The sequence below is a fragment of the Dermochelys coriacea genome, chromosome 8 (assembly GCF_009764565.3).
Source record: "Dermochelys coriacea isolate rDerCor1 chromosome 8, rDerCor1.pri.v4, whole genome shotgun sequence".
Taxonomy (NCBI): Eukaryota; Metazoa; Chordata; order Testudines; family Dermochelyidae; genus Dermochelys; species Dermochelys coriacea.
Window position 1 is genome coordinate 20,762,542 of NC_050075.1, and position 13,430 is coordinate 20,775,971.

At 47.0% G+C, this 13,430-nt stretch overlaps 1 protein-coding gene across 1 annotated transcript in view; it reads right to left on the reverse strand.

The window, feature by feature from the left end:
- The window catches only part of ERGIC1 (endoplasmic reticulum-golgi intermediate compartment 1), a 104,734-nt gene that overhangs the window by 11,831 nt on the left and 79,473 nt on the right, over window positions 1-13,430 (reverse strand). The window contains exons 6-8 of the mRNA XM_038414679.2: window positions 8,821-8,925; window positions 3,290-3,350; window positions 2,700-2,800 (exon numbers count right to left, since the gene is read on the reverse strand). Coding sequence (XP_038270607.1) covers window positions 2,700-2,800; window positions 3,290-3,350; window positions 8,821-8,925 — 267 coding nt within the window. The remainder of the gene's footprint in view (window positions 1-2,699; window positions 2,801-3,289; window positions 3,351-8,820; window positions 8,926-13,430) is intronic.

The following is a 13,430-nucleotide window of genomic DNA, read 5'->3' on the forward strand; positions in this document are numbered from 1 at the left end:
TTTTAGATAGAGTTCTAGCACTATTAAAATTAAACTGCAGCTAACCCACTGGTAAGTTAAGCAATACAAAGGGAATTTAATTTACACCAGCTTGTTGGCCTGCCCCATGCATTCAGAACAACAAAGCTTTCCCTGTATCTAAGGCCCCACACACATTGAGATACAAACAGGTTTTTGCCTGCCCAGTGCAAATGGGACAGAGCTGTGTTTAAACCATGTTAAGAAACTTGCTCAAGGCAAGGAGGGGATCTAATGTAGCAGAGAGTTTGCAAACACCATTTAAAATCTGTTGAGCAGAGACACTCTTAGCTTCACTATGGACAGGGCCCTTTAATCCACTTCCTATATAGCAGGTACGTGTGAAGTATCAGCCAAAGGGTAGCGCTCCAGCAAAAGACACATCATCCATCATTATGCGGGGGAGGGATAGCTCAGTGGTTTGAGCATTGGCCCGCTAAACCTAGGGTTGTGAGTTCAATCCTTGAGGGGGCTGTTTAGGGATCTGGGGCAAAAATTGGGGATTGGTCCTGCTTTAAGCAGGGGGTTGGACTAGATGACCTCCTGAGGTCCCTTCCAACCTTGATATTCTATGCTTATTATGGAGAAATCAGCACTGCGAAAGGGATTTCTAAAGCCTGCTTTGAAAATACATCTTAGTTCTATCAGGTCTCACCAAGAAAACATTTAGATGGTTTGCTGTATAATATTTTAACTGTGCTCTCAACACAAAGATAAATACCAGCCATTGATATGAGCAGACAGACAAGTCGAGGAGGAGAGTTGTCTTTGAGATACAGCAAATCTTTGAAAAATACCTGAGCATGCCCTGCACATTCCGGCCCTTATCCCAGCAGACACCCCTTTCTATGACATGTGTGCCACTTTTGACTGTTAGACCCAACTCTTCAGGAGGTAGGGACAACAACAACCCTAGAGAGGTGGACGAAGGACTAACAAAGACGTGTCCACAGGTATAACACAAACAGGATGATCTCTTCTCAGGGAAGGGAGAGGGAACCAACTGAAGCAGCACCATCGTGCTCCATCAACCCAACAGGATTTTTCCTTCCTTTTGAAGTCTCTTCCTGAGGAGGTGGACTAAGCTTCAGTGGACAGAACTGGAGGGGATCCAGACCAGCATATTTTAAGGGCACCTAGCAGAGCTAATTGGTTAATGCCAGAACTGTAGTGGTGGCTTTGGGTGGAGAGGAAACAGAAGATCTAGGAGATAACGTGGGAGAGGAGACAGACAATCCGCACACATCTCCATCATGGTAGAGAACCACCTCATGGCTAGGGCATCTATGCCAGACAATTCCAAAGACTTTCTTCCGATTCCTGCTTCCCTCTTATCAGCATGGGAGTCTAGAGCAGAGGCAGTAATCAGAGACCTTTTTAAAATGCACAGAAAATGCAGACGCACCTCCATTTGCCTGAACTCTGGTTATGAAGAGAACAGTTTTGACAGAACTGACCTCATTTTTTCCTTCCTTACCTCCGCCCTCAGCAACATAGTCCTGATGATTCAGTCTTGGCTGAGGGCCTCAACTGCAATCCTGCTCACAGAAGTATCGAGATCAGCAGCTCAGGATGTACATTTTCCTAATTAATTTCAGAACTTGTGTTGCAAGAGAGTCTTATCTGAAGAGTGGTTGTAACATTAAACAGAAAGAATACATTCTATCCAGGGAGAGAAAGCCATCCAAACCCTCAGGACGCTCTGTACAGCACAAGCAGAAAGCACAGGAGACTATCGCTAGTCTTGGCACAGCTCATGAGAGCATAATAAATGAGTGGATATTTTAGCAGAATGGCAGCCTCAGAACCCTCAAGTAGAATGGACACAACAAATTTGCATGAGAATGGTCTGAAGGGAAGTAAGAGCCACTCGATGCTCTACTGGGCCAACGCAATCAAGAGATGTCCTGCATGAACATCCACAGACACGAAGAGCAAGAATCCTGCCCACCTTCGAGTGACTAGCAAAGGGCAGTACTCCCATAAACAATGCATTATGTTTGCTCTGTGTGTTAAAATAATAGTTAATTTTTCAGAGTCTAAAGGCTCTTTAAAGGGAAAATAATTAGTCCCCAATCAATTCAGCCATGGGAATGGCCTGCCAGGTTTCCACACTGTAAAAAGGAGAGTACCAGGCAATAAATCTCTCAAACTCCCACTGGCCGCTGTTCGCCCTTCCAGGACAATGGGAGCTGCGATCAGCTGAACCTGTGGACGCAGCAGGTAAACAAACTGGCCCGGCCCACCAGAGGGCTTACCCTGGCAGGCCGCGTGCCAAAGGTTTCTGATCCCTGATCTAGAATTACTTCAGGCAATGAGGGTTTTAGGTACAATACATATGGACTTGAATTAAGCTCACATAGGAGAGAGTGAACTGCAAGGCAACAATTCTCCAGAGAAAGAATAATTAGCACCAGGCACTGAGAAAAATTCTCATGCTACTATAATGTAGCTGGTGCTAAGTATAGAAGAGGTGACTGCAAGAGTCCTTGTTCTAAAGCAATTCAATTCCTCACTCTTCCAGCAGAGGTTACTGTATGCCTACCAAACACAAATGCTTTATAAACAGAGCGCAATACCAATAGCATGGATTGTGCTTTGTAAGTAAAGAGCTTCCTACGAACTCATTGGGTTTTTCTTCCCCAATGACCAGCCAATGTAACAGTCACCTCCAGCCTTACCTTGTTTGCTACAGTATACTGGTATGAGTACCGCTGTTTGCCGCTCATATCTTCATACACAGTGGGGACTATCTTCAATATATAATCGTGAGATGCAAGGGCTATGAGGCAGAAAGGGAAAGATAGATTAGCCAGTGAAAAAGCCCATGCCCCCCAGAGGAGGGTGGGAGCTCATGACAGCTATTAGTAAAGGACAGGGGTGATTTTGGTGGTAATGGTGGTAGCAGTAGCAAGTGGGTGGGGGACAGAAGAGCAATATACAGATGCAAATACCATAAGCCCCCTGCTCAGACTTGCGAAAATCCATATCATACCCAGCTAGTCCCTCTTGTAGCAGGTGATCATAATCAAGCTGCAGAGAATGCTACCTACTACAAAATCCAGGGTGCAAGCAGGGAGGTAGCAAAGGACCCTATGGATTAGGCCTTCCCTAGGGTCAGGGTTGGGAATGGAAATTCCATTCACTGATGCAGGGGTCCCTATGATTGCTTATCTGGCTCCCTATTCCGTGTTGCATTAATATCCTGGTTTTTATTTTGCCTTTGCCCACCATCAGTGGGCTGGCTAAGCCCTGAAAGCACAATACATACGGTTTGAGCTGAGCTTGTCTGCTCCCCCCAGGGCATTGAATGCTCCATGAATGTTCTGGACCTGGATAGCGAGAAGACACATACAGCGGTTATATTCTATACTTGGTGCTTTTGGCTTTTGCTTCCCCACCTTTGAAGGCTCCAGTTTGACTCAGTCTTCCCGAATGCAAAGCCTCAACCCAATGAGAAAAAGGCACAAATTATTTTCAGTGACCATTACCACAAGGATTGGCTCCAATTGGTGAGGTTGTAAGATCAGTCTCCAAAGATCTAACATTAAATGTTCACTCTAAATTGATTCAGCCAAGGGAGCACTCCCAGATCGGAAGTGACTGGTGGGGAAACACAAGTCAGTCTGAAGCTTTGAGGTGAGTCTCCATGGCAAACTATGACATCATCACACACCAGTCTGCTTTGGTGGGTGGTGTCATCAACCCATAATTAGGATCAATCTCCCAGCTGGAAAATAAAAGCTTGCACTAGCAAGCTCTCGTCATTCTATCACATGCAAATAAAACGTAGAGACTATAGCCTGCTGGGAGTCACACTTTAAAGATTCAAATTCAGGGCATAACCTGGAGCTTTCTACAGCTTTCACTCAGACGCATTCCTAGAACAAACACACACTATGTCTTGGAAGAGGGTAAGGAGACATGTCAGCTAGATCATCCATTCCTTAGCAGCTGGTTCCAGGCATGCAAGCTTTAGGCATTCCCAACCCCTCTCCACAGATCAATTGGATTCCCCCATTACTCCCCACTCCTCTAAGGTACAGGCCAATTGAATTAGTTGAAAACAATAAGGACCAACATCCACCAATAGAATGATTGATTTGGGAAATTTCTGGAATAGTGAAAGCTATACAGAGGTCCTGCAACTGTAGTCAGAGGGTTGCAGTGGTAACACATGCCACATTAAGATATACAGAAGGAGAAGAGATATCCACTAGCCGGGAAATTACTGACAGACAACAGATAAGCAGTTTTGTTTGGAGGAAGAGTTTTGTCCTTCTAGTTTTCACTGTATTAACAAGTCACTGCACCAATTTGCATTGCCCACCATCCCGCCAACAGCTGTAAGCACTTGACTGCATAGGACACATCCACCTGATCCTACCACATGTTTCCCTGATCACTATTCTACAGCAAGATGGTTTGGGAAAGAAACAAGCTAACAAGGTCCCTTATCAATATCCTAGGAAAGAAAATTCTAGCAAGACAAATTCCTTGTTTCTCATCAAACTGAACTGATGGAACAAGTAACATGCAGGTGACAAACATAACTGGAAGCACAAATGGGTTTTCTATAATGCCTTCCAGACTGCTGGTATCTCAAAAGGCTTGCACAATGTCGAGTTGGAGAGTAGAGGTGTAATAACTAGGCAGGCAGACAGCATTCTGTGCTATAGCTCACACATCCTTGGACATCTAGAGAGGGGGAATATTTGACTTGGCAACAGGGTTAACTCCAGCTCTTCTTGATACATGTGATAGGAGTCAAACTTCTACTAGGAAAGCCCTTTGAGACAGGCAGAAGGGGCATCACTTTAAGGTCTCATCTGAAAGATGGCACCTGTTATGACACAGCAGCTCTTCCAACCACTCCTTCAGCATCAACATCCAGTAGAAGTCCTGGCAGGGAACATGAAGCCTCAAGCCTCAGATCAGAGGGTAGAGCACATTAATAGCTGAACAGTTAATCCTGGCAAAATCAGGTACTTTTTGAAGACAACTCTGAATACTTCCCTTCTCCAAAAGGAGCCACACTTTGAAGTGACTACACAAAGGAATTAATGGTCAAGCAGAAGTGTCCTCCTATTAGGGGATACTTTGGGGGACGCTCAGGATAGGAGTCTGCCTAATAACTGTGACCTCTACATAATCTAAAGAGGGAGCATATGTCAGTGAGGAAGCGTACATGCTTGATTTACACGAGATGCTGGCTGCACTACAAGTGGACAACCACTGCAACATGCCAGCAGAATACCTGGTGGTTTTCAATGTCATAATACCTTGAAGAGGTGGAAAAGCAAGGCAGCTGGTGTTTAGCAGGCATAGATGTGTGTATGGACTGCTGGCTTAGCTCAGCATATTTACAGGCAGCTGTGGTAATTCAAAACTAGTTCAGAAGGGTTGAGCTCAGGTAAACACCTATTTCAGAGGACTATCTGTGCATTATATAACTCCATGAACCATCCAACCCTTCCTGAGGTACATACAAGACATCAGAGTTAAGTTTAAACTACCAGGGAAAGGCCAGGGCAAGATGTGTCACTCAATAATAGTTCTAAGACACATGATACATGATATAAAAGTTCCCCCAATTTCCTTCATCTTAGTGGGTAGCATGTCACTTGCTTCTGCTCCACTTGGTACTTTGGCCTGGTCTACACTAGGGAAATTTACAAAACGTTTTCCACCAATTCAGCTTGAGCCACTATTAAAACCAATTGGAAACATAGTTTAGACAAGGTTCCAGCAGCCAGACCAGTCTTAAACCACTATTTCAATTAGACTTGCTTTTCAGAAAGTTTAGCTAAAATATTGGCAAAAATGGGTTGCTGGATCCTTGTCTGAACGCTGGTGGTCATCTGTTTTGATGACAGTTCAGCTGAAACAGCGCTAAAACTGGTGGGATACTTTTTCTAAGTTTGCCTAGTACAGACAAGGCCTAGGAGGCCATGCACAACACCACACAGTCAAGGCACAAACAACAGACTTTGGGCGCAAATGTCCAGTGTCTGGAAAACATTCCAAGTTCTTCCAATGTCAAAAACCCATAATTTCTAGGTATAATGTCCTACGAGGCTAGGGTTCAAGAGGGCATAGTTACAACACAAAAAAACCTGCCCTTTAAATTATTTTAATTCTTCTGTGTAAACAAGGAGAGCAAGGATCCCAGGCCAGCACTTTACTGAGAGCAATGTCTCATTTTTGTGCCACAAGTAGAGGGTGCCTGGAAGATTCCACCCCCGCGATGTACATCCCAAATTGGACAGAAGCTATGCCCAAGGTTCCGTGCAAAAATAATCTGAACACCAGCAACATTTACAGTGAGCGGCATCTCATTTTGGTGACTCACATGAACAGAGCTTATTTTGTGGGCACAGCTTAGAGGAGTACTGCCACCATTTCCTAGCCACCCTCCAATCTGGTCATTGATGGCAGGAGATAGCCCCATTTTGCAGACAGGGAAACCGAGTTGTTAAATGATTTACCCAAGGTCACAAAACATCTGTACGATACAGGTAAGTGACTAGACCCTGATCTACTGAACACCAGTCCCATGCACTAGAGCACGCTGTCAGAGTACTGGACAGAACACCCCTGCCCCATTTTGAGCTCTGCACTTCAAATGCAGGCAGTACTGAGATTAAGTGTAGAAAAGGTTAATGAAGCCTAAAAGTAGCACAGCCTCTGAGACTCCAGTGGGCTTTTCACTATTGGAGAGAGGGGATAAATATTCTCCTAGTCTGTCTGCAAAAAGAGGTGGGGAGATCCCTTGAGGGAGAAGCTGGGAGGTTTTGCAGTTGGGAGTTTATGAAAAACTCACATTTCAGGCCATGACACAATAAGGAACAAGGGAATCAGGCAAGCCCTTGAACCCACTATTAAATCAGCAGATACCCTAAGATAAACACTGAACAAAGAAAACTCACTCATATCCAGATCACATTAAAATGATCCACACCCCCCACCTCATGAAATCACTCTGGATACATCTTTTGCTGCAGCTAGAATATGCTTCCCCCAGTGCAGACCCACTAGCTCTGCTTCAGCTAGGATGCTAAAAAAAACAGGGTGGCTGTGGTGGTGGCTCAGGCTAGCCATCCAAGTACATACCTAGGAGTTCAGGTGAGCTTGTGCATGGTTGGCTAGCCTGAGCTGCCGTTCATGCTACTGCGGCTACACTACTATTTTTAGCACACTAGCTCAAGCAGAACTAGCACATCTATGTGCCTGCTCTAGGAAGCACACTCCGCCGGCAGCATAGACGTACCCTCATTGGCTCTCACCAGTGCTTGCTCAGTCTAGCTAGAAGCAGAGTAATAAACATCTCCTCCCATGTCACATGCCCTTTAGCTCATGGGTTTTGCTTACTGTGCCAGGAGCATGTGCATACACATGCGTGAAGAGACAGAGGTGACTGAACAGCGTATGTTATTTAGAGGCATGAGATTTCTGAATCAACCTGTAATGGCACACACCAATAGCCAGCTACATCTGGGAGAGTGGCAGAGTATATGATGTGCTAAATACTTCTGTGCTGAGGGACACAATGTCTGCAATCAGACATCTTCTGCCTGTTCCCCTCCATGCCCAAAGACCTCCAATTGCCCAGCCTTCTCACTACATTCATGCTAACACTCTCCGAAGACTGCAGGATGCAGTTGTGGGAACATTCCTGTATAGGACATGTTTCCCATGCAGTCAGCAGCAGTCCCTATTAGCACTTCCTCTTATAGTGGACCACCATGTCTATTAAAGTTAAGATTTATTTTTCATACTTTTCAAAGTGCTTTACAGACATTAAGCCTCCTAATCAATATGCTAATATTTCAATGCTCCAACACAAGACATGTCCTAAAGGAAGCAGGAGCAGAATGAATAGAGGACTACAAAGCAATGCTTTAGACTCATTAGCATTACAAAGATTTTGGAGTACGCAGGCATGTGTGGAACAGGGAGCAGCATAATGAAATGTCTGTGTTGAGGAACCAGTATTACAAAGAGGCTCTGTTTAAGCCATGTTGGGGGGTAAGTCATGGAATAGGTTTGTGCACGCACCTTTGTATCCCTATGAAGCCAGCTTTCTGGAAGCAAATTACAAAGGTGTGAGTTGTCTCCATTAAGAAGTCAGGAATTATGCAATAACATATAGCACACCAGGTGAAACGCTAGCCATAAGGCAAATGCACACATTCACCTTCTCCCCAGTTGTAGGCTGGCAGCTTTGAGTAACCACTCAATTTGTCCTGTGAGAAGGGGGAAGTTGCTAGATGTCTCGCTTTCTAATCTATGATCTCCCTTAGAAGTATAGAGAAAGGAAGGGCTATGGGGCTAGAATTTGTTGCAGTAGCATACGCTTTTAACCACCACACCTGTGGTATTGTAGTCCCTCGATGTTCATGCCTAGCCTCCACAAAGCCGCTAACTGAAGCTACATGTTCAAAATGAATATTCAAAGCAACTTGCCAAGTGCTGTAGCAAGGAATCTGGACTCAGGATTCCTAAATTCTATTCCTAGTGATGCCAGTAACATCACAACTTTTTTGTGCCTCCATTTCCCATCACCATTTATACAGCAAGAATAGGGCTTCTTATTATCCATCTTTTCAAAAGCACTGTTAGATCTATTGATGAAACACAGCCACAAAAGTTTAAAGTTCTCTATTGTGAATGAGAATACAGCTCCTCCCTGCCCTTCCCCACCACACACAGCCCTTCTGTAAAATGCTCCAAAATGAAGTAAAAATAAGAGTGGTTCCTCTGCCCCTGTAGACAGCAAGATGGCCTGGATGGAGTACTCACCTTTAACTTATCCCCAAATGAGAGTTTGTGGATGATGTGCGTCATGTCAGGATTCTGAGGCTGGGCAGTGGCACTGTGTGTTGACACATGAAAGTTACCTGGAACCTGCAGTCAGCCAATCATTCAAAAAAAGGAAACACATGACTATAATTTTATTTCCTTAGGCATTACTAGGTATCACAACACAAAATTGGACCACAAGGATAAGATCATAGACCCGTCTGCTCTAGGAGCGGCCACTACTTGATGTTTCAAAGAAAGTTTGAAAGCCCATAATGCACCCGGCCAGTGAGGTAATGCTGCACATAAAAGGGGAGATCGGCTTACATCCCAAAATACAAGACCCAAGTGGCCTTATAAACACATTGCATACGCTTGTTTTCAACAAATCATACCCCAGCAGTTCCAGTTCCCAAGACCTAAGGCATACCTTCCCTTTCCCCCATCAAAATGAAGATCCACAATTGCCGCAGGTGAAAAATAATTATCTAAAATTTTTCTCCCACACTCACACTTATACATGGACCCATTATTGTTTAGCTGCGTAGAAAAGTCCTGGGTACTAGTCATATATATAAAAAGAGTTAGAGGCTTCACGTACATACAAACTGGTCAGATTTTCAGCTTCCAGCCCTGACAGTGCCACCTCAAGAACAGGCTTTGTTAACTTAGGGAAAAAGAGAGTTACCTTTTCCGTAACTGGTGTTCTTCAAGATGTGTTGCTCATGTCCATTTCATATTAGGTGTGTGTGCTCACCACATACACCAGTGCTGGAAAATTTTCCCTTAGCAGTATCCGTAGGGGACCGGCTCTGGCGCCCTCTGGATTGGCACCCGTATGGCTCAGTATAAGGGGCGCCACCAGCTCCCACGACCCTCAGTTTCTTCTTGCCAGAAACTCCAACAGTGGGGAAGGAGGGCGGGTTGTGGAATAGACATGAGCAACACATCTCAAAGAACACCAGTTACGGAAAAGGTAACTGACTGTCTTTTCTTCTTCGAGTGCTTGCTCATGTCCATTCCATATTAGTGACTCCAAAGCAGTACCCCTGGAGGTGAGTAGGAGTTCATGGACATATAGATTGCAACACCGCTCTGCCGAACCAAGTGTCGTCCCTGGCCTGCTGAGTGATGGCATAATGAGCCATGAATGTATGGACAGAAGACCACGTTGCAGCTCTACAGATGTTCTGGATAGGGATGTGTACCAGGAAGGCCGACAAAGAGGCCTGCGCTCTCATCAAATGGGCTCTGACAATTGGCAGCGACAGAACCCCTGCCAGGTCGTAACAGGTCCTTATGCATTAAGTGATCCTTCTGCGAGGACACCGGGTGACCCTTCATCCTATCCACTGTAGCAATGAAGATTTGAGTCTATTTTAGGAAAGGCTTAGTGCATTCTCAGTAGAAAGCCAAGGCCCTTCGGACGTCCAGCGCATGAAGATGCCTCTCCTCACTAGTCTTGTGTGGTTTGGGACAGAACACCGGGAAGAAGAGGTCCTGGTTCATATGGAAGGTGGATACCACCTTCGTCAGGAAGGCCGGTTGGGACCGCAACTGAACCTTATCATTGTAGGAGACCGTGTACGGAGGTCCTGAGATCAAGGCTTTAATTTCAGAGACCCGTCCTGCCGATGTCACCGCCACCAGGAACGCAGCCTTCCATGACAGGTGGGAAAGGGAGCAGGAACGCAGCGGCTCAAAGAGTGAGCTTGCGAGCCTAGGAGAGTACCAAATTAAGATCCCACTGTGGGACAGGAGTCCATACCTGCGGGAAGAGTCTCTCAAGGCCTCTCAAGAATCTGACCGTCCTGTCATGAGAAAACACCATCTGGCCTGGATCGGTGGGTGAAAAGTGGAGATGGCTGTGAGATGCACTCTAATAGAAGTGTGCACCAGGTCCTGGATCCTCAGATGAAGCAGGTAGTCTAAGTCAGACTGTAAGGAAGAGCAAGGGAGAGATGCCATGCTCAGCCGCCCAGTGGGACAACCTTGTCCACTTGGCCAGGTAAGTCAGTCTGGTTGAGGGCTTCCTGCTTCCCAGGAGGACCTGTTGGACCTCATCCGAGCAGGTCCATTCCTCCGAGTTCAGCCGTGCAGCATCCATGCCGAGAGGTGGAGGGACATGAGGTTGGGGTATAGGAGCCGACCGTGGTCCTATGACAGCAGGTCCGGTCAGTTGGGCAGGGGCCAGGGAGGGGCCACCGATAGGTTCATGAGCATGCCCAACCAGTGCTGGCGAGTACACACCGAGACGATCATGGTAACCTGTGTCACGTCTCTCTTGATCTTTGCCAGGACCATGCTGATGAGTGGAATCGGAGGAAATGCATGCATCAGGCTCCCTGACCATGACAGGAGGAAGGCATCGGAGAGGGAGTCCTTGCCCAGGCCTTGTCACAAACAAAACCAGTGGTATTTCCTGTTTAGGCTGGTGGCTAACAGGTTCACATGGGGAGTTCCTCACCTCTGGAAGATCATGCCAGGTACCTCCTGGTGGAGCAACCACTCATGGTGAGAGGAGAAGTCCCTGCTGAGGTGATCCATTAGCGTGTTCTTGACACCAGGGAGGTGACAGGCTTCCAGATAGATTTTATGACTGATGCAGAAGTCCCAAAGATGGAGTGTCTCTTGGCAGAGAGTCGACGAACGTGCTCCCCCTTGCCTGTTGATGTAGAACAGTGCTTCCCAAACTTGCGATGCCGCTTGTGCAGGGAAAGCTCCTGCCGGGCCGGGCCAGTTTAGTTACCTGCCGCGTCCGCAGGTTTGGCCGATTGCAGCTCCCACTAGCCGCGGTTCGCTGTGCCCAGCCAATGGGGGGCAGCAGGAGGCAGCGGCCAGTACATCCCTCGGCCCGTGCCACTTCCTGCAGCCCCTATTGGCCAAGAACAGCAAACCGCGGCCAATGGGAGCTGCGATGGGCCGAACCTGCAGACACGGCAGGTAAACAAACCAGCCCGGCCCACCAGGGGCTTTCCCAGAACAAGCAGCATCCCAAGTTTGGGAAACACTGATGTAGAACATTGAGGCCATGATGTCCATCAGGACTCTCAACACCTTGCCCGACAGGTGAAGTAGGAAGACTCCTCATGCCAAGCAGACCACCCTGAATTCTTCGACATTTACGTGTAATGTCATCTCCTGATGCCAACTCAATGGCGTGATGGGGGGTGTCGAACGGAACCCCCTCTAGGACAGTCGTATGATCAGTTCACCATCACAGTGAGATGAGTACCGTCATGGGAAAGGTAATGACCTTGTCCAGGTGATCTCTGGACAGGGAATAGACTGTCGCCAGCTATTGCTGCAGGGGCCACATCTGGAGCCTGACATGGCAGACAACAAATGTGCACACTACCATGTGACCCAGCAGGCACAGGCAAACCCTGTGTAGTCGGAGGGAATGCGGAGAACTCTGTGATGGGACCCATCAACATCTGGAACCTTTCTAGCGTCAGGAATGCTCTGGCACAGTCGAGTCAGGCACTGCTCCAATGAACTCTATCCTTTGCACCAGAACTAACGTAGAATTTTTGTGGTTCATCAGTAGGCCCAGGGAGCAGCACGTGGCTTGCAGCACCATGACATCCTCTTGGACCTGAGACCTGGAGTGGCTCTTGACTAGGCAGTCATTGAGGTACAAGTAGATCTGGATACCCTGACGCCTGAGGTAAACCACCACCACGCACTTGGTAAACACTCTAGGTGCTGTCTCCAGGCTGAACGGGAGGACCGCAAACTGGTAGTGGTGGGGCCCCACCATAAACTGGAAGAAGCGTCTGTGACCTTGAAAGATCGCTATGTGGAAGTATGAGTCCTTCAAGTTGAGGGTTGCATACAAGTCTCCTGGATCCAGGGAGGGGATAATAGAAGCCAAGGAGACCATATGGAACTTTAGCTTCTTTAGATACTTGTCGAGGTTCCTCAGGTCCAGGATGGGACGTAGATCGCCCTTGAGATTAAGTAGTACTGGGAATAGAACCCCTTGGTTCCTGTACTCGAGAGGAACTTCTTTTACTGCACCCAGTTGTAGCAACCCCTTTACCTCCCGCGCAAGAAGACTCTCATGAGAAGGAGCCCTAAAGAGGGACCAGGAAGTGGGGTGGGAAATAAACTGTAGGGTATAATCCTCCACCACAGTACTGAGGACACAGCAGTCTGAAGTTATAGGCATCCATGTGGGGAGGAAAAAATAAAGGCAGTTGGATAACAACGGAACAGACAGATCTGGGGTAAAAAGTCTGGTAGAAAGAAAAGGAGTACTTGTGGCACCTTAGAGACTAACAAATTTATTTGAGCATAAGCTTTCGTGAGCTACAGCTCACTTCATCGGATGCATTTGGCTGCTACTCTGAAGTCTGGTAGGTCGCCCATGAATGTACCCTCAAAACAATAGCTTGCCCCCCTGCTTATTGCAGGTCGAGCCCGACTGGGCAGAGGGAGGAGGTGGGTGGCTTGGGTGGCGCTTGTAGACCCTACTCTTCTTATGGGGGGGGCTCCTTGTGGGTTTGACTCCCTTGGCCCTGAAATTGCTGCTGTTTGAACCGCTTATGGGCTGGACCTGGAACTTACAGCCCCAAAGTTTACAGGGTAATGTGGGAGTCCTTAAG